Raw genomic sequence first — 25,736 nt, forward strand, 5'->3', positions numbered from 1 at the left:
GTACAATCCCCCTCCTCAGAGATGTGCTGCATTTTCAGTATCCAAATCTCTGGTGAATTTTAAGTCTTTAACCCAGTTCTGCCTCTCAAGACATTTCACAACTTACTAAAAACCCTGATAAAAAGTGACAGGCATTAAGTACAGTGTGCAGGAACAGCTGGCCGAGCAGGTGTCAGGCAGGTTCTCGCTTCTGTAGGCCTTAATGCTCAGTAGAAGCTGTTCCGAGAACCAGGTACTTCTTCTCTTTGAGCCTCTCTCTTCCTGTTACTCATTTCCCACTTGGCACTCAAACTGTTGAAATAAACACACACACAAAAGCCCCTGACGTCACTAGGAAGACATGCAGCAGCAAGAGAAAAGAGTTGTTTTGTTGTTTGTTGGGGTTTTTTTTTTAATGAAGGGACACAGAACCTGACATTTTTTTCCCCCATAGCAAAGAACCTGCAAGCCCCTTGGCCCTCTTTCTGTAAACAAAAACAAAACAAAAAATCAACAGAATGCCGTGAAGCCAGCTGACTATATACATGCTTCCCCTTCCTCTCTTGGGGAGGGGGGAAAAAAAAAAAAGACTCCGAACACAGGAGAATGAGTTTAAACATTTATTTAAACAGAAACTCCAAACCACTACACCCTTTAACCTTTCAAAAAAAGACAACGACAAACTAGTTTTCAGCCAGAGTGTCAGAGCAGGCATAAGTTGTGTTCCACTATAACAACTCAGTAGCAATACTAGCAGGAGACCAACACATATGGAGCTAGCACTGCAAGAAGGGGAGAAGTAAAAAGGGTTTGAAACTGCTCAAAGGCACTTCTGCCCACTTGCCCTTCCGTTTTCAGCCCAAGACGAAGGTGCTGGCTTTAAACTGCTTTTTTGGTTGCATAGCTGGCTGGTGTGAAATCTGTGGTCTGTAACAGGCACAACCTGGATAGCGTGAATCCTCTAAGGCACATATGAGATTGTGGAGCACAGGGCATCCTGTCAGGGACCCTAATCATCCACTAGATCCAAGGGGAATCCAGTCTGTGCACCTAGCTTCCCAACTGCAGAGCATTGAGAAATGAGGATAGCAGTGCACTGCAGGAGAGCGACTCCCATCAGCTTGGTGCTTGCTTATTGGACATGGCTCAGGCTCAGCTCTTCACTCCTCAAAGGCACTGCTGCAACGTGACCAACTCAATCATTTCCAACCGCAACAACAACCCTCAAGCCGGGACCCTAACCTGCGAACCGGCTCCAGCGCACAGGGGGGAAAGGAGAGCAGAGTCACAAGGGCAACCAAGCGACGTGGCCACGCCAGGGTGCCTGATGCTCACCACCTCCCAGGAGAGCTGTCCTCCTAGCCTTCCTTCAGTAATGATGGACGGGCACTCCGGTACGATCCTTGCCCTGGACACTGCACTGGAGAGACTGCACTTGATTCAGCTCCAACATACTAGCAATAGGCACCAAAGAAGTATTTAAGGAGTATACGTTACAAGCAGAATGGTTTGGCATCCACCTCTATAGACAAATGGGGAACGCTGGCTACCCCAGCACAGTCTCTCAAAAGAAGTCTAGGAGAGGTGATAGGATATCCAACTCCAACAGACCTAAGGCAATTCTAGTGACATGCCATTGATGGGGATGGTTTAAGCCTAATGAAATCACAACCCCACTCTCACAGCAAAGGTGAGAGGGACTCAGGACTCCTTGGAGGCTTCACGTAAGGCAGGGGAGGCTAACTGCTCCCAGGGATCCTACCAATCCCAAAAGCTTAGTTCAAAGTCAGTCTGCTAATAAATTTAAGGGGAATAAAATTAACCTCATTCTCCAACAGGAAATGAGGAAATCTTGAGAATCAGACCATGCCTCTTCCCATCTCCAATTTTCTTGGGAAAGCCTCTCGCTTCTAGGAAGAAGGTGAATTCTGGACAGAGACTTGATCATTCGTGGTCATTGGGGAAGGCTGCATCCTGTGACAACGGCATTAATGACCTATTCTGGGTAGGAAACTGCATTCCAGCTTCATCAAAACACTGAGTGGAAAAACACTGATTCTTCCCACACCCACACAGAGCGTGGGCACCAGGGGCTGAGCAGAACAGAAGCCAAGCAGGGAGAAGCTACGGGCTTATGCCAAGAAACCAGAAGCTCTGGCGCCCAAACCAAGTTGAAACAGCTGGAGCAAGAAATGCGTGACTTAGTCTGAGGCCCAGATGCTTGTCATCTGGTTGGGAAGCAGGTGGTCTGAAACTGAGAACCAGAGATCCCATCTCAAACAGTCCCTGCTACTGCTATTGGAAACAACACCTCATTCACTCATCTCGGTGCATTGCCTGGAAGTTGGAAAGCTCTAGGCACCCAGAATAAAGCCTTTAAACTCTGTCTATACAGCCATATGGCCAGAAGCTGTGCCTCGAGGCCAGGGACATGCTGTCTACCATTATCTCCCTAACAGGAAGATCTCCGCTGCCTCCAGAATGAGACGTTCTCTGCTCCCTCTGCCCCTGAGCAGAGAGGAGCAGCCTCACCGGCTGGGCCTTACCATGTGGTAGGGAGAGGATCCTAGTCCTTCACCCCTCTGAAGTGAAGGTGGCGAGTCTTAGGGTTCAGCCAGCTTCAGTACAAGACATGTCTCCTCCTCTCATCTAGAGATGCAGTGATGAATACTGGGGTCCCAAAGGCAGCTCCCAAGAAGCAGTGAAACAATGAAAGGGCCACAAGCCGCTACTGGAGCCATCGCCATAATGGGGCCGTTCTGCCTCACGTGCAGAATTGACAGATAAGGTACAAAGAGGAGCTGCTGCTGCTTCAATCACTGAGCTGGCCTAGAGCTCAGGGGCCCTTCCCCTCTCAAACTCACTCCTAGTTCATATCAAACGTACATGGGTGCTGCTCTGGAGCCTCCGGCCTCGCTCCTTGTCTGCGAGTGACCTGAAGCCAGGAAAGCCGCTCTCTGCATTCGGTTAGTGTGCTGTGAAGTTAGATGGATCCCAGTGGGCTCAGGAGACTAGAGGCTGGAGCGGCACGAGTCCGTTCCCAGGAGACACCAGGAATCTGAATCCAAGTCAGGTTTTGGATCCACTTCCATCTCCTCTTTGGCTGTCTGTGTTCCTTTGGAATGAACCTCCACCTGCCAAAACACACAGCAGTTATCCAAACAGCTCTAGGACTAGCTGCAAAAAAGCTAAGAGCTGTACAAGGCACAGTTCGTATTCTCCACAGCCATTTGGGACTCTCCACGACATCTGACTGCCCATTCCTTCTCACCAGGAGAAATAAAGGGGAATCCCAGGTCCCTCAAGGACTGGGCTGTCCTCACAGGAAACTGTCTTCTTGGCTTTGTTCCTGTTGCTACCACCAGAGCCTGCATCAGCAGTTCAAACAAGAGACAGGCATCATACTCAGTCCCCCCATTCTGCTCTAAGAGAGATGCCTGTTAAGAGCTGCGCAGCCTCCACAATCTATGCAGAAGCCAGGATCAGTGTAGTGAGCCCTGAGCATGGATATGCACCCAGGTGACGGGTCCTCACCTGCTGCATTCCCTCCGTCCCCCTGCAGAACCGCTGGAGCTGGGCACTCAGACGAACGGTTTCCTGCTGCAGCTTCTTCTGATCATCCAGACACTGTAAAACCAGGCCTCGGAGGTGCGTCACCTCCACTTGCAGAGCACTGCACATGCAGCCCGCAACAGGAGACGCAGCCTTCCCTTCACCGCACGGCAAGGTTGGACTCAGGCAAGTAGGCTGCAGAGACACGGAGGGAAGTCAGGCCAGGAATTGTATATGCCACAAGAAGAAACCATGCACAGAAAATGTCACCCCAGCTCATTCCCAACTTCTCAAACTTCCAGCGGCCAAGGTCAGCAAGCTACTAGTCATTACATCTTCAGTACAAAGCCACTAACTTCCTCCTTTTTCTGGGAAAGCTGCTCCTGTCTTCCTATTACCAAAATCCATCTGGTTTACCCCCCTTTCCCTAAGCCTGGGATCTGTGCCTCCAAGGGGACAGAAAACTCCTGGAATAAGGTAGTCTCACAGGTTGTAATTTCTCAGTGATTTCCTATATCAGTTCTTCTTCCTATCTCACAGCAATTTCTGCTTTCTAAATTTCCATCTTCTGCTAGGCTTCTGGGCCCTAGGCTTCTCTTTTTTTTTTCAAATTGCATTAACCGCATTTTTCCACAGAATGGATCTCATTATTTTCAGTCTGACCAAGCCCCAGCTTTGTGTTCCAGATTCCTGTAAATTGTTCTCTTTGCAGCATCATCTCTGATTATCAACAGCCCTGTTTTCCTCACCCAGATGAATTAGGCCAATCCAACACCCTCTTCTCAGCTCTCCCCATAATTCAAACATTGCCATTTATGGTCCCCAAGAGCTCTTGGCCAAGCATTCACTTGGATAATATTACCCAGGGCTCCGTTTTGGGCTTGTTTAATCCAACAGGTTCCTCAGAGGCCACTTTGAGTCCTTGAAGTTTCTGGTAAGGGAGAGTCTCCTTCTCAGGCTCTGAAGATGCCATGCTCAGAGGAAAGGGGCTGTCAGGCATGGGGATGAATTCAGCGTTCTCCAGCTCCTGGATACACAAAAGCAGCACTGTCAGGCCTGCCTGCCTTCCTGCAGCTGACTTCATTTCCTCAACCAATGCACCAACACCCTCTTGTGGTAAAAAAGGCAGCGAGGCCTAAAGGGTTCCCTGCACAGCACAGCTCCTAGAACCTTTCAGAGCATCCCTTAAAGGTGGAAGGGGCCACTCGCTTCTCCCCAGACTAGGTCCCCATTTTAAGGCATTTCTGAGACACCACATTACCTTCCGCAGCCAGCCAGGGCAGGAGCTGCTGTCAGCACTGTTGCCTCCCTTAGCTTCTGTGGTGCTGATCCAGCCCCCCAACTCGCGATCTGCTTCCATGGTTCCCCGAAAGCCTCCACTGGGATTGGGGGTCTCCGCTTCCTGTTCATTATCCTCTTCCTCTCCTCCTCCAGTTGTGCAGCTCTGAGCCACTAGCAAACAGGAGTGAAAACTTTATACTTTCCCCACCTCTGCTATTCCTGTTACCAAACCCCAGCTGGAGCAGAGAAGGAGCAGAGAAGATGCAGAAATTTGGGCTGTGTAGTCACAGTGAGAGCACATGCTAGTGGCATCTCCCTCAACATCTTATCTCCTAACTCCCTGCAGGCCTCCCGAAAAGGGCTTGTGTGCAGCAGTCTTTTGCAGCTTCTTGGCCCCAGCCCTCCCACAGATCCAAGAAACTGGACGCTGTCTCTCCAGCAGCTGCCCCATAGCCCCCCTTCCCTTATCAGCTCCCTTCAGTGAATTCCTCTCAGCTTTTCCTTGTCAAATTGAAGTTCCTCAACTACAAAGGCCTCGCTGCATCCATGTTCTTCCTCCTGTTTCAGTTCTTTCTTTCCCAGCTTTGGGCCATCCCTTCCCATGCATGACACCGACTAGATTTTCTCCCTTTGAACCCTTCTGTAAGGCCTTTAAACACAGAGAAACCATGCTGCAGGACCAAACTGCACCCACTCTAACCACTGAATGGATTTAAACCACAGCTCCCCAGGGCAGGTTGCTCACCAGTACCAATGGACAGGCCACTGCTGTTGGATCGGATTGTTTTAGAGTTCAACACCTTTTCTGCAAGAAGAGAAGCATGCTTTCAGTTAGAGTGCCACATGGAAAGCAAGACAACTCCTACAAAGGCAAACAACAAAGCCAATGTTGTAGGCCTAGAGCTCAGAGCAGCTTGCCACATTCCCCCACAGCAACCTGGCCTGTTCCCAGGCAGGGTTTACAGTCTAGGTCCTGGCAAGCAATACATCATCATAACCAAGATCCCAAAATTTCATCCTAAACTTACACTTACCAACAATGATGATGGTGTGCCAGCCACGGCACGACAGGTCTGGAACGTGATGCAATGATCCAAATATTGGCCGAGGCCACGAGGTACAAATATCCGAGCCATGAGCTCTCTCGGTCGATGTCATTGCCAGACGCCCATTCCCGCCGTTACCCCAGGCAAAAATATGGTTGTCTGAGGAAAGAGAGATTCAGGAGCTTCAATTCCCTCCCTCCCTCTCGGCCTGTAAGTGCTACAAGGACCGCAGCCTCTGCTGTGACTGCTATCCCAAAGTATCTAATCTACCAGCTCCATTTTGGCAGTGGGAGAACAAACTGATAATGAATCTAACAGGCAGCCACCAAGCCGGCACTCCGCAGCCCCAGGGACAGCAAATGCTTGGCACTGTACTAACAGCGGACAACTAACAACAGTTGGACAACTAACAGGGCCAGACAGCCCCAGTCTAGGAAGATTTCTTTATTTCAGTGCAGTGCTGCGGGGGTGGTCTAGGAAATGATCAGTGGGAGCCAGTTAACCACCCTGCAGATCTAGTTCAAAGGAACCCACCACAACTTCGCAAAGACCCACTCACCGTCAGTAGCAGCTATGGTGAATTCATCTCCACATGAAACCCTGATCACCTGCTTACCCCCCAAGGGGCCTCCCAGCAGGTTAATTCCCAGGTGCTTCTTATAGTCCCCAACACCAAGCTGTCCGCACTTGTTGGAGCCGAAGGTCAGCAGGCGGCCTCGCTCTGAGAGGAGGAACGAGGAGACAGTCACAGCGAGGGCCCAACTCTGGAAGCAGCCATGCATGCAGAGAACTAGCAGCAACAGCCCATGACCAGGAAGGACTCTGTTGAGAAGCCAGCCAGGCTGGGAGGGGACAGTGCCAGCCAAGAGGAATGGCTTCAGCCTGGAAACACCTCCCCGGTTCCTTCTCCCATTGCTCCCCTTTTCTGATGCTGCGGGCTGGGACTCCTCACAGCCCTCTGACTGGTGTCACTTGGGCAAAGCCTAACTCGATCATAAACGATTCCTCCACTATCCCAGAGCATGATTCTTCCCCAAACTTTTTTTTCCCTTTAAAAAAAAGGAAGGCTGACCCAGAAGCTGATGTTGCTGCTTCAGGTGGCCAGGAGGCAACGCTGCTGAGGAACAGGAATCCTGTAGTAGGCATGAGCCCTGCTACCAAGAGCACAACCCTCAATGTCAAGGGCCAGGCTGAAAGGGCAAAGCTGATGTAAAGTAATCCAGCAACCAGTATTCACTTCTTAATACATAGGGCTCACCATCAATGGAAGCTGTGTGTGTCTTCCCTGGAGAAATGGTACGGATCTTGTAAAAGGACAGCTGCTTGGCCAAAGTAAGCGAAGTGGCATATGGCACCTCACAGTACGTCTGAGAAAAGACATGTGGGTAAACACAGAGTGAAAAACCACACATTCATCAGCTAAGACCTATTCAAGCAGGTCTTGGCAGACCACAACATTAACCTAGACAGTCCCAACATGGGTATGGTAAAGAACTGCCAGAATCCGTGTCACTGGCTAAGTCGACCTGCAGCAGCTCGCTATCTGTTTCACTACGTCAGATCTGACATAAGCCCATAGAGCAGACAAGAAACCGAGGAACAAATTGCCTCTTCCCACAATTCCAGTATCCACTGCCTTGGATTGGAACTAACAAATTGGCACAAAGCTAATGAACGCTTTGTCACTGTCACAGGACCTCCATTTCCCCATATACTGCTGGGAGCTGGAGCCACGGACCCAAATGCACTTACATCATGGTTGATTATCCCTGATGTGCACTGATTCAGGCCCAGCTTGTTGAACTCGTTGAGTCCACATGCCAACACTTTGCCTGTCTGGGTGAGCAGGAACGTCCCATCACAGCCACAGTGAACAGACACAATGTTTAAGGTCTTCGGAACATCCACCTATGTGGAAGAAATATATCCCAAGAAAATCAAAATCCCAACACCTACTACATAGAAACTGGCACATGGAAAACATATGGGGTTAGAGCAGTGGTTCAGCCAGTCTGGGCACTGATAATACCCAATGCAGTTATTTTGAATGAAGGTGCAAGAATATCATAAAGTCTACAGCATACTGAAACTCCAGTCACAATGCAGAAATTCAAGGCACCCTAGACCTTGTGTGCAGACACCGGTGAGCCAGAACAGGAACCAGAAATGGGGTGCACAGGCATCCTGGCCGGCTGGGGTCTACGAGCACCAGACCCAGTTAGCCGAGCAGGGCTTGGGTCTGTGTGCTGTGTGGGTGTGATACTGTGTGATCACAGATATTTGGCTTCCAGGCACATCCTTGTTGGTTTCTAACCCCCAATGGGTTAGATTACCTCAATTACCCCTAGCACTGTATTTCAAGACAGTTTTACTTTCAACTCATCTTTAACTCATTATGTCAAATTCAAAGACTCCCATTTGTTTGCACTGCTGCGAGTTTCCTCTACAGACCCGAGGTATGCAATTTGGTACCTCCTACTATGATTTCTACAACATTAAGTTTGGCATTTCCAGTTCCAGCTTGGAGATCAGAGCAACGAAGCTCTAAGTCATGATGCTGGCTGGTTTGGGAGTGACATGTCCCTCTGCCGAAACAAAGCAAAATAAAGTGAGGAAGTAAAGTTAAAACCCTCGCAAACTCTATGATACCTCAGAAAAAACACCTGAGCCTCAGACAGTTAATATTTCCAAACAGCAACTAATTTGGATTTATGCCCATGCAGATTTTGAGAAGAAGTAGTCACAGCCCTACCTTCTGAGGGGTGTAGTGATCTTCTTCTGAATCCAAGCCCAAGCGCCCTGCATCAGTGAAAACACTACAGTTAGAAATGGCCTCACAAGGTGCCCACCCCTAAGAAATGGTATTGTCTCTCCATAGTCCCAAAGGAATCTCTCTACAGAACTAGAAACCTGCTCCCCTACATGCATCACTGCCTGCCAATCCTCAAGGTAATCCAACCCCACTCACAGAACAACTGCCCTACCTACAAGGAAGCCAAGCGGCACCCTAGAGCTTCCCAGAGTAAAGTCCCAAGGGCTCAGTCCCCAGCTCCCCATTCTTACAAGGAAAGAAAGCCCCAAAGAAACGATGTTCTTTGCCCCCAGGACATACCAGACTGCCCTCACCCAGGCCCTGCATTACACACCTGCACCAAGCTGCTTTCTGGAGCGGGCATGCCCCAGTGCCTTTAGCTTCCAGGGAAACTACCTACCATACTCCCCACAGCCCCACGTGTAAACTTCTCTGTTCCTGGTCAGCACTGCCACATGGTTATCTCCACACGAGACCTGCTCCACAGGGTTGGTAAGAAAGAAATCCAGCTGCAGGGGCTCAAGCACTTCAGAGCCATAAGCCTTGTCAATGCCAATGCATCCATAATAGTCCGAGCCAAAGGCATACACCTGGCCCTCATCTGAAAGACACAAGGGAAGCTCGGTCAGCACACAGAGCTTGTATTAGGCTGCATATTAACCTCTTAGGACACGGCTAGAGCAACCTCTTTTCTGTAATCATCCTCCTCTTTAGTGCAGAAGAATATCATCAGGAGAATATGGAGTCCGTCCTTGTTCACATTAAGATGGATGACCTTACACCACAACCTGCAGCTATTTCAGGCCACCAGTGTCAAAAAATCTTGGGTTGAACCTGCCACTTTCTTTAACAGAAACCCACAAATTGATCCTGTGGCTCCCTAAATCACTCTTCCAGCACACTGAGCATCTGAGCTTCTCTCTGTCAAACCTCTGCTTTTCCAGCACTGGCAAAATAAGCTGGAAACTACCTTGTTGAGAATTACGTTTTCATGGGTAAAGCGAGATTCAGATTCTTCCGTAACAGACAACACCACAGTTAACACATCTTCAGAAGTATGAGCAGGGTTAGAACTAGAGACAGCTACCAGGTCTCAAGCTTTCTGCATTAAATAGCAAATCTCAGATACACATCTTCTTTTATCATTGGGTGACTCTTTCCCCACACAGTCCAAAAAGAGTTTCAAACACACTGACATTCTTGACTTCAGGCTCCTCTGTCTTTAATACGGGCATGTATGGAGGCAACACATGCACTGGTAAGAGCAGGGACTCTGCACGGCCACAAGGAGCTGTGCTCAACACCCAGCTTCATCACCAAAAAGGAGCACATCCTTAGCAAAACACCCAGCCTTCTTGGGAGTCAATACCTTCCTCTGTATAATAATGTTGATCTACCTCCACTACTGCACCTACTATCCTCAAAACTGAGGGGTGAGTAACATACGGGACTTTCTCCTCTGTGCACAAAGCTGCTCTGCTAATCTTACTGTGAAGGCAAACATCTCCACAGCACAGCAAAGTGAAGGGACGGTGATCCCCTTCCAGCTCTCACCTGTGATGCACACTGTGAAATCATCTCCACAGGATACCTGGCGAATGGCTTTTCCCTGAAGCTTCTCAACATGCTTTGGCTGCCGGTAGGAGGCTCTGTCTCCATGTCCCAGCTGCCCGTGCAACTTGGTGCCCCCCTGCATATTCTGCAAGACAAACATCTGGTAAGGTTATGTATTCACAACTCCAGAGATGGTGCCAATAATTGCAGCACCTCGAATGAACAACAGAAGACAGCAAAGAGCAAGAGAAAGTGAGTTAGTTACCTTAGGGAAGAGACTCTTATCTGCTATGTAGCGTAACAGCAGGCAACATTCTAAATGGCAGCACAGGCTTTCAGGCAGTTATGCACTAACAAGGAGTGATCCGGTCTCAGACCACCAGCTGGTGAGGAATCCCATCCTCACTTTTTCATCTGCCAGGCTACAGAACCTGCTCCCTGCTGCAGGACTGAAATTCATCCTTCAGCTTTTTGACCTACTTTTCTAAATCCTAATGGCTGCAAAGAAACCCATAACATGAAATAAACATCACTGAAGTGGCCAGACCTACCAATTCTACAGGAGAAACAAAACAACTCTGAGTAGTGTTGAAGCTAAAACTAAAATATTAATAGCCAGCTGAAAGTTTTCAGTGGCCATTCTTACAGGAACATCCAGCAAATGACTTAAGTTGCTCTCCTCCCCTTTGGTTCTCTTTCTTCTCTCACCCACCTACCAGTATTTTCTAATCTGTCTTAACCGATTCTGTTATCATCAATACAAAAGTCTGTGGAAGCCTGGAGATGCAGAATACCTCCATGTCACTGACCATCTAAGCCCAAGAAGACTGGATTCAGTTGTTTTAAATGCATTATATGCCAACATTTTTTTAATTCACTTTAAACTATTACAGAATTTCCACTCATCATAAAAAGCAGTATAGTTTAGTATAAGGCATCTCTGGTTTCATCCACAAGTTACCTCACAGATGACATCTATATTACAACAAGGTCACTCGTCCCACCCGTTCTGATCTCGGAAAACCTTCCTCAAAAATACACAAGCCAACAGAGCATCACAAAGCCTCCAGTGCATTTCCAGTAGTCAGGAAGGGGAGGAAGAGATGTTTGATTCAGTGTCCGGGCCTACAAGTCCACCACCTACAATCCTCCAGTGCACAGCAAGTCTCCAATACACTTCCTGTCATGCTGGAAAACTTCTCCCAAAAACACACTTGCCTCGGGAGACTCGGGTCAGCCCTGAAGCAGATGGCCTCACAGTATCCACTGCAACCAGATTTCTCCTTTTCCAAGCTGCTTGCCCATCTGATTCTACACCAGGCTCATGAACAGTCAGCAGTGGATTCTGGACTCTCCTCTCCCACCCTTACCCCCCTTCCTGCAGTTTCTCTCACTTACCACCCAGGTGTAGAGTTCCTTCTCCACTGTCACCACAGCAAAGTGAGTATTACCAGCACACACCTGGCGTGCACTGCAACCACTTTTGATGGCATCCAGCTTCTGGGGGGTGGACTTCCCACCCCCCCAGACATACACCTCACTAGTGCGCGAAGTCACCACTGCAATGGGAGCCTCATTCATGGTACTTGACCTGCACAAGACCCCCCCCCAAAACACACATGCTTTTAATAATGAGTTTGTGTTCACTGTAATCACTCATTTTCCTACTGTTGTCTATCAGTTTCCCCTTCACAACCATTCATGGTTTTTATTTTCACAAACTTTTCTCTTTGTTGAGTGGTTGTGAGGCCTCAACTGCTATAGAGAGACTCAGCATCAAACCTGTCTCAGAGCAGTAGAGAAAGTATGCTCCAGGAAGCATTTTAGAACGCCTACAATCCAATTTTATGTCATTTAAAAAGACCAGGCTTTCACTGAATGAGCTGTTCTCATTTGTGAAAAATGAAAGCCTTACAAACGGTCATGAAATCTTGCTCAAAATACAGAAGCATCCAAAAGCTTCAAAATTCCCTCTCTCCTCTTTATTTAAATTACAGGCTTCCATCTGAGCGCAAAAATATAACTCTTTGATGCAGGTAAGAATCAATTCACAAGCAGATTGCAAAATAGAATTTGTAATCAAAGCAAACTGTTTGTGAGCAACCCATGAACTGGAACAACTTCACATAAAGTGCTCAGATGGTACTTCCAAGTTTATGAGGAAAAAAAGGTCAAATTCTATCTGATGAGTCAACAGAAAAACAGCTATACATGTCACGGAAGCTATCTGCTTCACGGAGCAACCCTGCTTACAGGCTTGCTGGGGACTGCGGAGAACTTCTGCATATATCCAGTTTTATGAAAGATGTTTATATTAATTTAATATTCAACATTCAGTCATATTCTTCTTGCTCAGGGGAATCTGTGTGAAAGGAGGGATCTACATTACATCCTCAAATATGTAGGCTGTAAAGACTACATCCTCAGTAGGACAGATTAGAGCTGTATGGGACCTGCTGAGGCAAGGCTCCAGCCATACATATAAACAGGATATAAAAGGCAGAGTAAAACATGGAACAATAACCATGTAACAACCATGTCAAATTCCCAGCATTAGGGATCTTCTGTACTACACTACTCCATTAAGGTTGTCACAGACTAACATTCTCAGCAAAGTTCCTCTCTGGGGAGCTGTTCTCTCCAGACCTCCTTTCAAACACATGCCCAAATAATTACCTTGGTCGCTTATTTGGCCCATTAAGCAGTGTGACTTTCTCTTCCATCTCCCTGCCGAAGGAGAAAAAGCATTTTAGGAAACAGTAACATCGCCCAAAGCAATTTACTGACAAGCAGCACACACAGACTGCTTTCCTTTCCAATAAAATGCTGCTCCCTCTTGGAGGAAATGCGGCAGCTGTTTACCAGCTCACAGCAATACACAGTAAGTAGGGCAGAAGTAATGTACCATATAGCTAACAAACTTCCAGGAGAGCTGAGGACAAAAAACTACATATATACCAGAATGTGGCCAACCAATACCCATATTGCACAAGAATGACCTTAAATGGCTAAATACTATCAGGATTTGGGCTTTTACTAGTGCATACAGCAATACAAAACTCAAACTTTGCTGACCACCAAGTAAAAGAATCTTGGTATAAAGGACTAAGTCTGCTGTCCCCAAAGCAACCAATATGGGATCCAAACAGTCCAGAATTATGGTCCACCTTTCATAAAAAGACAGTGTGTGCAGGCTGATGGTCAAACTAAGCTATAATGGGCCACTTTCAATGCAACTCTCTCCAGAAGAGGGAGGCAAAGGGAGAAAGCGAGGGTATCTATATTGCATGGTATGTATATTTTGAAAGGCCTTTTCCAATGACCATAGGAGGATCTCTGTGACCCTTCATTCACAGAGATTTGAAGAGCAGGAACGAGCATTCCTTAAAGGAGCCTCAGAAAGGGATGCCTCAAGGTTCTCAATACAACAACTTCTAAGACAAAGGATGCAGAGACCTTTCTCACTATACCCACGCACCAACAGAACACAGGGATCGATCAGAAGACAAGACAGCAAGAATGCACTTCTCTCCTAAAGAGGATGAAGTGCACTTCAACAACTGCCTCATGTCAGGCCAAATTAACTTAAGGACTTTGCTACAAAAGCATAAACGCCACTAGTCTGAACAAACCCTCCTGTTCTCCCTGACACCTGTCCAGGTTTCAGGCAAGACCATCTGATTACCTCCTGCGTTTGCTGAGAAGGGGATGTTCAAGCAATTCATCTGCAGTGGGTCTCTTCTCTGGATCCTGAAAGAAGTGAGCAACAAGTCATTCTCTGGGAAATGCTCATCATCTACAACGAAATCTTGGGCCAGAAGACCTCATTCAAGCCTGCATGGACCTCCTTCCCTGACTCCCTTCAGAAGGGAAAGGAATTAATTCAAATATTTTGAACAAATAGGGATAAATGCCAGGGATGCGCAGGAGAGACTTCCACGCTCTGAAGGTATCAATACAATGTTTGCTTTCAAGAAATTAATTCCCTACAGAAAGCCAGGGTCGCGGTCAGAAAGCCAGAACCTTAAGAGACTGTACTGAGATGATGCCCCCACCTCCACAGCACTGCATTAGAAAATAATTGCTTCTGCTAGCCCATTAAATAATTGTCATCAGAGTAAACCCAGCACCTCTCCAGAACCTGCAGGACTGAATGGCATCTTGAGACAATGCTTTCAGAGGACTGCAGGAAGCCTAGCTTTAGTGATGCCTCAGGCCTCACAGAAATTACCCTGCATCAACAGCCCTGATGCTGAAACAGGCATGTCATTCCCCTTCACCCCTGAATTCCATGGCTTAGGCAGCTGGGAAGGGGTGTCTGAAAATGAAAAAAGTATTTCACCAACCTGATCAAGGCAGGAATTCACCATCTGGATCAGCTCCCGGGAGTAGACAGTGGAATCAACCTCCATGGCGCGATTTCCCTGTACAATCTTCACACAAAGGTTCAGGGGATTCTAGGCAGAAACCAGAAACCAGCTGTAAGGGAACTGAACTGGACAATGTATCCAATGGGGAGAGATGCTACAGGCCACCACTATTTTCTTCCTCCTTCTCTGATCAGGATGCATCCTTCTTCTTCCCTGCTTGGTAGGTTCTCCAGAAACCTAATAATAATTCCTGCAGAAATGGTGCCTCTGATAGCTAGGACTTGGTGGCAACATCCAGCTTTTCACCAAATTCCCTAACAGTGGAGGAAGGATAGATTTATCTCTGCATGCAGTCTCCTATGCAGCATATTGCCATTGAAACACTGCACAGCAGCAAAGCTACTGGGGACTTGGTAGCCACGACGAGAGGAAGTCAGGAAAGGATGGTATTTCCACATCGGCTCTTTAAGGGTTACAAAATCTTGCACCATGGCAGCTAGCAGTTTTTCCCACCTCATGGCACAAGCTAGCAAATCACATATGCCAGCCAGCAATGCTCCCTTTCACCCCCTCCATGCCAGCTTGACCACACTTCTCTTGCACCCAAACTTTGAGAAAGGCTAACAGGATTAAATCCTATGAAATCCAAAGGCTGGAATTTTTCACTACAGAATGCTGCACAGAAAATTCACAGCTAGTAACGCTGAAAAAAAACCAAAAAGACTAAACAGCCACAAACTTCCTCCTTGTAGAGAAAAGGATGTTTCATTCACAACCATGATACAAATTAGCACAGCTTGTGTTCTGCATCTGGTAAACCCAGGGCTGCAGACAAGGGTGGGTTTGGCAGAAGCCAGAGAGGCACCTGCAGTGCAGGGTAGGGGAAATCATGCAGACATTTTCTCTGGCTATAGCTGGCACTCCCAGGCCACTGTTTTCTTAATCAGCAGATTTAAACAACAATGAAAGAAAAACATGAGTTAAGAAAGCTATGAGCCAAGTGTGAATCTTAGGGTGATAAAAAAAAATAAGGTTACTCAGTCCATCCTGGTTTGCAGACTTACAGTAGCATCAAAGGTCCTCTTCAGAGTAAGCAGCTCAAAGATGACACAGCCCACAGCCCAAATATCTGATTTGAAGTTGTATTTCACACCCTGGCAGAGTTCTGGGGACATGTAATATGGAGTTCCCACCAGCTAGGAAAAATAACGTTTAAAAATCAGAAATGATCCAGCAGCCTTCAATTCGGGAGCTCTGCATCCATCATGTTCACACAGGCCCATGAGCATCAGAGCTAGACACAGCTCTGATACAGCACTGAAGTGACTGGAGGGATGGGATGCTGGAGGGATGGGAATGACAAGCACGTTTCTTCCCTTCTCATCCACAAGCCTGTGCCTGCATTTCTTCGAAGATCCTAGACACCTCTCTGCTCAGATCCTGATGTGGTACATAATTCTCAATAGAGTAGTAGTCATGAGAATGCAGCAAGAGCTTGCCCCTCTCAAGTATACTACATTTAGAGGTAGTCAGGGGCTTACGCGCTGACCAACCCTTACATATGGAAACCCTCATAAGAGGTTGAGGGAAAAGGGATCTAGCAAAGCTTCCAAACACAGATGCCAGCCCATGGCTATGGAGCCACTCTGTCCCATCACAAAGTACTGCCAGGACAAAGGCTACTTTGTCTCCAGTGGAAGAATGGTTACTTTTGGGTCAGTAAGTAGAAAGCTGGCATGAGTCCCACCTGAAAGGTTTCCACTTCTGAAGTGGGCTTTCCTCAACAGTTGGTTTAAAACAAACACCCCGCACCACACACAAAATCCCAAACCCCAGCATTTAAATACAGAAGCCCTCCCAGCCACAACAGAAATAGTGGCATAGCTCAAAGTCACAACAAGGAGACACAGAACAAACATGATAAAAGGTGTAAGAATGAAGCTTCCAGATGAATGGAGCTTATTCCCTAGCAAGGAACTAGACAGCAAAATAAAATGAGAAAGACAGAATTTAAAAGAAGGGGAAATATTTATAGTTGCCCTCTTTTCACCTCTCTCAGCAAAGCTCCAAGGACTACAAAGCTTGCCTTTCATTAGTCTCTGCTAGTACCTAATGGGCCCATTCACAATCTGCCATCTCCCTCCCATTTGCCGTTACAGAGCATGACAGCTACAGAGCTATGCGAGTCCTAGCCATGGGAAGGTTCAGAAGCCCACCTAGCTGGAGTATCATATGGAGAACTAGGACACTGCACCTAAACCTTTTTTAAGCAAAGGATAATGTAAGCTTTCTGTAAGACAGACAGACATATTTTCTATATCTTCCTTGGTAAATGGGAGAAAGAATGATAAATTAAGAAATCAGTGTTTAGTAAGCAAGACGTAAACATTTTACAAAATCGTAATTTGACTGCTACAATTACAAATAGTGACAATAACGTTTTGCACTCATTTCACAGAAAATGACTTCTAGACCACCACTGATCATTAGATCACAAATTGGGCAATTAGCCCAGAGCACAGCCAGCATATACAGAATGAAATACGGCTGAAGGTATGTAGTTTGAAATTTTTCAGAAGTGAAAAAGGAAAAAAAAGCTCACGGGTGCAGATGAAGACACACAGCACAGGCAAAAACAAACCTGGAAATTCATAGCATAGACTGCACTTTCTCTGAAAGCCAGAAGACCATGAAAAATGTGATGCAACAGAAGTGGTTTTGCTGCAGCCCAGCTTAGCGAGGGCTTTATGCAGTAGCCTTCAGTTCCCACTTACTGTGCAACTGCACTATAGCACTCATGTTCTGGAAGGAGGTTGGCAAGTATTTAACTACACATCCTAACAGAACACCAATAGCTTGCATTAAATCTAATAATATGGCCTGGTAAGGGGAAGTGCAAGCTGGCTTGCATCCCAAACTATAATAAAGGCCTTTAGCAGATAGGAGCTCCAGACAACATCTCCCTTTCCAAGCCTAGTGCTCACCACAGAAATTAATGGAGCTGGGAAATCCAAGCTGAGCCTTTCAGGTGCCTACAAAACAGCTTACCCTGTGTCATAACTCTGGCTGCGAAACTGCTTTCTGGAAGGGTCTGGAACAAAGCCAAGCTTGACAGCCTTCTGGTATAATTAATCTCTCCTACAAAGCTTTGCCCCCCTCCAAGAGCATTACCAATAAACCATACACCTGGTTACCATAAGAAGCAAGTGCCTTTCTTGCATCTTTGTAACTCAGTTCAGAGCCTGAGTATTAAAGAGATAGGAGACGTATCTATGGCACGATGCAATGTCAGGCAAGCACATCCAAGCTATCTCAGATCCAGCTGAGGCAAAATGTCCCTCTTAGTACAGCAGCATGACCAAATTAATTTAATTTGCTAAGCTGGGCATAACTAGCCCAGAGGGAGAGCGCTGTACTGATGTGACTATACTGCTGTCGCTGTACCTTCGGATAGCACCGCCTTTGTGTTACACAGATTCACCTTTGGAAGTACCATGCCTAGGTACTGGGGAAAGAAGAGCAGTGCTCTCTAGCACAGCTATACTGGCTCTGGCACAATTCCATGTCCACAGTGGCACGTATCTTTAGTCTGTTGCTGCTTTGCAGAGAGGCAGACCTCCAAAAGGTAACCTGGGAGCAAGGATATCTGCAGGCTGCAACACACCCGCAAATATGCCAATGTTAGTGAGATAACACTGAGGGAAGTTGAGGGGAGAGGGAAAGGAAAACCACAGAAAACAAGCAGCAAGAATGTACAGCATCCCTGGTCTTCTGCAAGGCATGTAGAGATGAAAGAAAAACACACCTCAGTTTGCACACAAAGAAGGCAGATACTCACAGTCTCAGCCATAGAGTACTCAGAGTTCAGCTTCTTTGCCAACCCATAGTCTCCCAATTTAATCAGGTTTGCCTTGGTTAGAAAGATATTTAATGTCTTTATGTCTCTGAAAGGAGAAAAAGAAATGCAGACATTCAAATATATTTCTGGATTTCACAGTTTTCCACACACTATTATACCTCCCCCCCAAAAATGAGGCACTTGCTACTCTGCCAGCACACTCTCTCACACACACACAGCTCTCCAAAGGCAATTTGACCGCAAGTACCGGGGCAGTACCTGCAGTTATCCATGTTTCATCACATCCCCACACAAACACGATACAGTCTAGAAAGCTCAGGCTCCGGACACCTATGTAAAGGCCACAGATCAAAGATAGTTCTTTTCCCCCTCTCAGTCTCTTCTTGTATGAAGGTCATCGAGCAGGTCTTATTTTTCCTGGTTTTATAAATAGACCCAAGCCAGGAGTCGCTGAGCTCACTAAAAACATAAATGTATGCATGAATACGTATGTATGCAAATAAACACACACAGAAGGTGTGAAACAGATGCCACTCTAGAACTTAGGCATAACATCCCTCTACTTTACGCCTCAAGAACAACTCTTTAAAACATGACATACTATGCCCAGAAGATCAAAAGGCTGATGGCCACAAAAATGCTGAATTCCAAAACTCATTGAAAACACTTTCTCCCAGACAGAATAATTTATATGTGGTTTCACAGATCAATATAAGAGGCTGTAAATACAGAGAGGAAAACCCCACAGTATGATACGCTTCCCATGGCCAACACTTGATAACACCCCCTTTTCCTAACGTACCATCAACAACTTCCCAGTGTAGATCAGGACAACATCAAGTAAAGCAGCACTTTGCATTCATCCACTTGGGGCATCGCAAAGGCCTGGGTCACTCTGACAATGTCTGCAGCAGAAGGAAATCACTGCAAACATTTAAATAACTGTTCAATTCATTATTATGGAAGGATTTGGGGCCACCCATGTTCCTAGACTCTGAACCCTGCTGTGAAGATGGGCAACAGAGGTGGTAAGCAGGAAATCACTGCAAAGCAGGACAGACATGACATCTGCTTTAGGTCAAAAACTTAGGCACTACTTTGTTGAGTGTAGGGTACCAACCCTTCATTAGCAAGGCTTGCCAATTACCAAAGATTTAGAATGGCAGCAACCAGGATGCTGTCCCACAGAAAACATCCTCACACAGCTATGCTCAATAGTTAGAGAAGGATGTTGAGCAGCACACGATCCAACCATGCTGGAAACAGCTGTCTACCTGTGCGGTACTCCCCAGAACATCACGGCCTCCTTGAAGCACACATAAGCCATGAAATTTACCCCTCCCAAACAGAAAAGGGCAACAGAAAAAGGTAATTAGCTACTCATTAAAATCTCAGAGTCAATGTCAAAATTACCACTACCAGCTAACAAGCTTTATTACTTCCTTAAATAACAGGCCGAAGAAATGAGAATCAGCCAAATGCAGGACAAATCTGCACACGGGTTATATTACAGCAATGCACCAATGCAAAGTCTTCATCACTGTTAGCCTCCAGGAATTACAGGATGTACGTGTTGGTTTGAAGCTATTAATTGTGGAACGGGTAGGAATTACCTTTGGCCTGTGGTAACTGCTCGTCCTACCCACTTTAGCAAACATCATTTATGTGCTATGGCAATAAAGGGCCAATTTACTTACTTCCTACACGGATTAACTCTTTGTTGACAAAGCTGCAGCATCAAAGACAGCAATTCCATTTTCATATATAAAATTTCTTGCACATTTACCACAAGATGGTTTCTAGCCCAATAAAAATTCTTTACAGAAGTGATACATCTAGGCAGTCCAGCTATGCTTTGGAGTGAACGTCAGTGCTTTCTTGAGTAGCAAAGGCTACTCAAAGGAGTTCTGCGCTCACATCCATGAAGCGCACTGGTTACCTTAGCTTTACCGCATGCCACACTTACCTGTGAAGAATTCCTGCTCGATGAATGCAGCTCACAGCTGATGCAATTTGAAAGAGATACCAAACCACCACCTGCAAAGGTAGGAATAAAAGCCTTATATGAGGCTCAAACCCACCCCCACCCCACCCCCCCAAACGTCCCTGTCACACAGAGGCACAGCAGGAGGGCCTGACCGTACCATTTAGATGCTTTTTCAGGAGTATGAAAATTTAGAATTTCCTGGTTTGGAAATCTCTGAAAAGATATTCCAAAAGGTAGATTGTTCTAGTGCTGTTCATAGTGTCTGTCGTGACAAGCGTCACATAATTCAATGAGTGAAAAGACTTAGGAATGACAGCTAATGACCACCCGGAAGAGATCTACAGTTGGGCTCTCTGGGATATGAACTGGGACCGTTTAATATCCACCATGAGCCGGAAGGCCTTAAAAGTCATTATATAAGGTAAATAAGTGTAATCATTAACCACCTCAGCATGAGGTGGAAGCAGACAGTAGAAGATAAGTTTAAAAAAAACAAAGACAGACAAAAAGAAAAAGGAACAAGAAAAAAAATAATCTATGGTGAGACAGATTAAAGGTAATTACTCAGAAAAGAACCTACAAAATGGTTAAGAAGAGAGAGAAATTGAGTACCAATCAGGAAGAAACACAGAACAGAAAGAGGTTGTAAAGCTAAATGTTAGCCAAGATGATAAGGTGACCAAAGTCAGTTGAGCGCTTTCTTTCATTATTCCTCCCTAGGAAGTTTATAAGGCTTATAGACAGCCAAAAAGGAAAATTAAAAGTTTCTGATAGTCCATAAATGCTTGCAATATTCAACAGGAGAGGAAGGATGTCAGTCCCCAGATATACACAGAAATTCCCCACCAGCACTACGGAAAAAACGTTGTATAAATACTCAGATAACCAGACAGATCCCCAGAACATTAGGCCAGCCCCACTGCTCCCTCAAACCAGTCCAAATTACCTCTTCTTCAAATAACTTGTCTTTCTGCCGCAGAATCTTATCGTAGAGGTTCCCTCCTGTAATTATAAGCGAGTGAGAAACACAGGTTCATCTTAGTTAATGGCAGCAGTTACTCCACTCAGGAACTGCTAGGAATACTCAAATCCCCTAAGAGATCTGATGAATCACTACAGCTCTCCCTCAGCACTCGTCACTTAAACTGGTCAGGCACGCACAAAATTAAGTTCTTCTTCCATCTAAGAACTTCACCAGCGTATCTAAGCTTAAGCAGAGATGATTCTTCTTTAACACCACCATTTAATACTCTCTGAAAAGTGAATCAGTAAGATAGACTAGCAGTCCCTACCTTTTTACCTGTAAGCGCTTCTTGGGATATGTAAACATTTATAACCCGTACACCAAATCACGTGAGATTGTCCTGCTCAGCATTATATAGAAATAAATAATACGTTAAAAAAAGAGAAAGAAAGCCATTATAAGTTCAGAGTAGTCCCTGAAAGCACAACTTACTGCCTTTCCCCACTTACTGCCCAGCTCTGACCTGCCTCTCTCCTTCATCTGCCCTGCCAAATACATCAATGCAGAATTCACAAAGGGTTGACAACAGCAGCACCACCAACAGAAGCCTGAAATCAGCAGACTCTTCAGGGCACCTCACAATTTCAAGACTGAAAATCAAGGAGAGCTAAAAGAAATGATGCTGTGGGCTGCAGGCAGTGAGACTCACTGCCAGATTAGCATCCTACCAGTAAATCCCAAATCTCTGATCACATCCTGTTGCTATTCCATTTCCAAATTATCGTATATTACGTCCTAATAGTAACGGAACACCAGGCCCTTTCCCATTCCCAGGGGTACGGTGCAAGACAGCTTTCTGCTCTATGATTTCCATGGGCCTGTCAAGTTGTAGATGTCCAAAGCAGGTCGCAATGGCTCCTCTGCCCCCTTGAGGGACTTATTTCAGACTTCCATGTTAGGAAGATTTTTCTGATATTCTAACTAAGATTCCCTTTGCTTAATTTCTTCTCATTCAGCCTTGCTATAACCTTTCAACATTTCTTTTTCTGCCTTATGTTCACATTTGCAAATTATCTACAAATCGCTCTTCACATTCACAATTTAACCAAAGTATTCAACTTCTGCCTCTTCTTATGAACCTCTTTCCTAGCGATTAAGACTATGCAGGCTTTTAGTGAATTCTGTTCCTCATCTCTGATTTTTTGCCATCTGTTTTTGCAGCTTTTCTGAACCAAAGAGCAGCATGACAGGTACTACATCACCAAAATCCTACACAAGGAGATAAATAAGCTCTTGACTCAGATAACCAATACCTCTATGCACACATACTAAAAAGAAAAACAAATTACTTTCTTCTTTGTTTCATCTAATCACAACTAACCACCTGACACTCTATTCTCTCTTTAACAAATGTATTTTATAGGATATTTCTTCCCAAATCTATTTCAGATGTATTCACTGATGTTATCCCATGATAAATCCAAGTCTTATGGTACCATGATATACATACAGAACTATAGACAAATAAATCAATAACTTGGCTTCCTCCCCTATAAAATGGGGACAATATTTACTCAAATTTGAAAGTGTTTCCCAGATCTCCGGAAGAGATGTGCCAATTAAACAGTAAAAACTTTGGATTATGAGGAGTGCCTGATAGCGACTAGTCCAGCCTTACTTTAAAGATTACTCACAAATTATCTTGGACTTGTACACTGTAAAAAAAGCCACAGAAACAACTATTAACACATTGGCAAAACCAATACCCATAAGTCTAAATGAGATTCCCTCTTTCTCGTGTCCCTAGTTCTGTATCACTCAGACATATTCAGGCAACGCAGGCTATACGCTCATCTCTTGGTTATTGTCCCACAGTAAAACAGTTTAGAGACATTAACAAACATGTACAGACATCAGTACTATGCAGCTTCTCTCTATGCCCTCCAATGAATTTATAATGGCCCCAAGCATGCAGTTCTTTCGGGGCAGCTAAATAACTCACACTGATGCACCATTTATTTTAGGAGTACTCTAAGAGCTAATTCCCCTACTCTTGCACTGGACTCCACCCTGCATAAGAACAAAAAGCAGAGAAGCAAAATCAGCTTTGGCCAACCTGCCAACCAGGGTGTTTGACACCCTTCAAAAATACTTTGCACAACTTTGTTGTCCTCCCCAACCTGTCCCAGTGAAAGCAATCTGTCTAAGATGGTAACAACATGATGATAGACCTTTCCACCAAAAAAAGTTTCTGCTGATGAGCTAAGGCTTAACGTAACCCCCAAACACACACAGGATACCTAGCCAGGGGAGCTGTCCCACTCACCCAAACAGGAACCATACTGCAGTCCTAGCTAGGTATCCTGCAGTATTAGCTGTATATGACCGCCGCTTCCACCTGTCTAAGAGCAGCTGCAACTCAGACCCTCATATCAAATCCTTCTACCTCTCCATCCCAGCTGGGACTGCTTCCCCTGCAGCCTCCAAACAATACCATCTGATCTACTCTTGGATGGAATTTTAAAGTTTTCTCCACCACCAGGAGGACCGGATTTTTTCTTTTTAAATAGTAAACGTAGAAGTTGATAGCACAAGGCAGGAAAAAGTCTTGATTGCAGCGTGCCAGTAGATTTTTAAGCTTTGATTTATAATTACCAAATGAAGGCATCTATTTAAGTGATGCTACTGAAAAACAGCCCCACTCTGTACTGACAGAGAGGCCCAAATATCCTCATGGTCTTTTCCCACTGTCCTCCTGAAAGAACACAGCAAGGCGCATTAGAAGCATATGTTACCAATAACCCACTTCTTCCACTGCACCAGCACCACCATCAGCTACTCAGAAGACTCGAGAAATCATCGACTAGCTGCACTAACTACTGGGCTTCTTTCTCTGGCACCTGAGAAACAAATCAATCAGAAGGGTTCTCAATCTCTTCTTCAGGAGCTACGCAGCAGAATTAAACCTCCGCTCTCCAGAGGACACCCCAGGAATACTCCCTGCAGGTTCTGCAGGAGGGTGACTCAGCAATGTGGCAGCCACCTGTTTGTAAGTGGGAGTAGGGATCTCACCATTACAGTACTCCAGCTCAATCAGCAGCGTGGTGTTATCCATGAAGTGATTGTAGTACGCGATGATGTTCTCATGCTGCAACAGGGCAAGGATAACGATTTCGTTCAAAGCATCACGACGTTCCTTTTCTGACAACCGGGTCAGGTCCACCTCCTTCCACACTACAAGTGAGTCATCCTGAAACACAAAACCATCTTTTAATTAAAAACACACTACTGTGAAGAGAACAGTATGTGCGTTTATAGCAGGAAATTAAAATTTCAGGAAAGGTAAAAAGACTTTCCTGCCTCTTACAGATTTCAGGCAAAGATTCTTCACAACAATAGGTTTTGAGGTTTTCTGTTTGTCACTAGGAATAGTGATGGCCTGAAGCAATCTTTCTAGCTGGCCAGCACTTGCTTTGAAGAAAAAAAAAAAAGGCAACAAAAAAACATACTACAAGGTTTCCAGGGAAAGACACAGAGTTTCTTTTGTTTCAATAAAGACTAAACATACTCTGGTTCAATAAAGGGAGAACAGTGTATTTCCAATCCCATAACTGTGGGATATTGTACAAGACCATAAGCCATTACAAATACCCAGGTATTCCTAAAAAAAAAATAAATTCAAGGAAACGAGAACAAATTTAGTTTGCCCTCGTTAGGCCCACCCACACTGTCAGACATGCTATGAGTGATCTGTTAAGTGAACGGCATTCACTTACAACTGTTTGAGCTGTGACACCACAGGGTCGCCTTCCCCCAGAAAAAAAAACTGAAGAACTTCCCTCAGGAACCAAGTCAAGTGCTTTTCTTTGACAGCCGCTAAAAAGCACAACTACGATCGAACTGGATGGGATTAAACGACTTGGGAGCAATGGGAAGACTGGCTTTTCAGCCAGTTTCCCCTGATTATGCTGAAATGCTGATCACGCGAGAGAGTTACCTGTATGAGATGCCCCCATGTCCTCTGTGACTGGAATAAAACATAGAAAAATGAGGAATCTATTAGCGTCAGAAGAGTCTCCACATCTCCCTATGAAACTTTAGGGGACCAAGAGACTGGCGGCACTCAAACGTGCCAAAACCCAAACCCTGTGCCCCTCGACACCGAGGGCCGAAGTTGTCACTTCACACCTGGGCTGTTCCCGCCGGGGGCTGTCACCCAGGAGGCTGCTGTCACCCGGGGGCTGTCAGTCACGCCAAGGTGCAAGCCCCGCTGCAGCTCTTCGGGCGCCGGGGCCTCCAAGCACCCAGCCTCCGGAAACCGGCCCGCTCGAC

The 25,736-nt window shown here is 45.8% G+C and overlaps 1 protein-coding gene across 1 annotated transcript; it reads right to left on the bottom strand.

Moving 5' to 3' along the window:
• Positions 1 to 585: 585 nt before the first annotated feature.
• Positions 586 to 25,428, bottom strand: NEK9 (NIMA related kinase 9). Its single transcript, XM_019472509.1, has 22 exons — positions 25,402 to 25,428; positions 24,477 to 24,654; positions 21,387 to 21,442; positions 20,420 to 20,490; positions 18,433 to 18,538; positions 15,659 to 15,790; positions 14,571 to 14,681; positions 13,910 to 13,974; positions 12,901 to 12,951; positions 11,623 to 11,815; positions 10,225 to 10,369; positions 9,071 to 9,271; positions 8,611 to 8,657; positions 7,611 to 7,766; positions 7,117 to 7,225; positions 6,418 to 6,579; positions 5,847 to 6,017; positions 5,558 to 5,617; positions 4,793 to 4,983; positions 4,394 to 4,558; positions 3,514 to 3,726; positions 586 to 3,113 (listed from the first exon to the last, which is right to left on the bottom strand). Exons 2-22 carry the CDS (start codon positions 24,517 to 24,519, stop codon positions 2,991 to 2,993), a joined length of 2,571 nt encoding a protein of 856 aa, XP_019328054.1. The 5' UTR covers positions 24,520 to 24,654; positions 25,402 to 25,428; the 3' UTR covers positions 586 to 2,990.
• Positions 25,429 to 25,736: the final 308 nt, after the last annotated feature.

The sequence above is a fragment of the Aptenodytes forsteri genome, unplaced genomic scaffold (genome assembly GCF_000699145.1).
Source record: "Aptenodytes forsteri isolate BGI_AS27 unplaced genomic scaffold, ASM69914v1 Scaffold193, whole genome shotgun sequence".
In the NCBI taxonomy this organism is placed as follows: Eukaryota; Metazoa; Chordata; class Aves; order Sphenisciformes; family Spheniscidae; genus Aptenodytes; species Aptenodytes forsteri.

What these genes read in the sequence shown, in the direction of transcription:
- NEK9 (XM_019472509.1), bottom strand. Translation starts at nt 24,519, where the DNA reads ATGGATAACACCACGCTGCTGATTGAGCTGGAGTACTGTAATG. An exon ending in GGGCCAAATAAGCGACCAAG is followed by an intron (nt 11,816 to 12,900) that starts GTAATTATTTGG and finishes GGTCTTGTGCAG; the next exon opens with GTCAAGTACCATGAATGAGG. An exon ending in GCCCTGGCTGGCTGCGGAAG is followed by an intron (nt 4,559 to 4,792) that starts GTAATGTGGTGT and finishes TTGTGTATCCAG; the next exon opens with GAGCTGGAGAACGCTGAATT.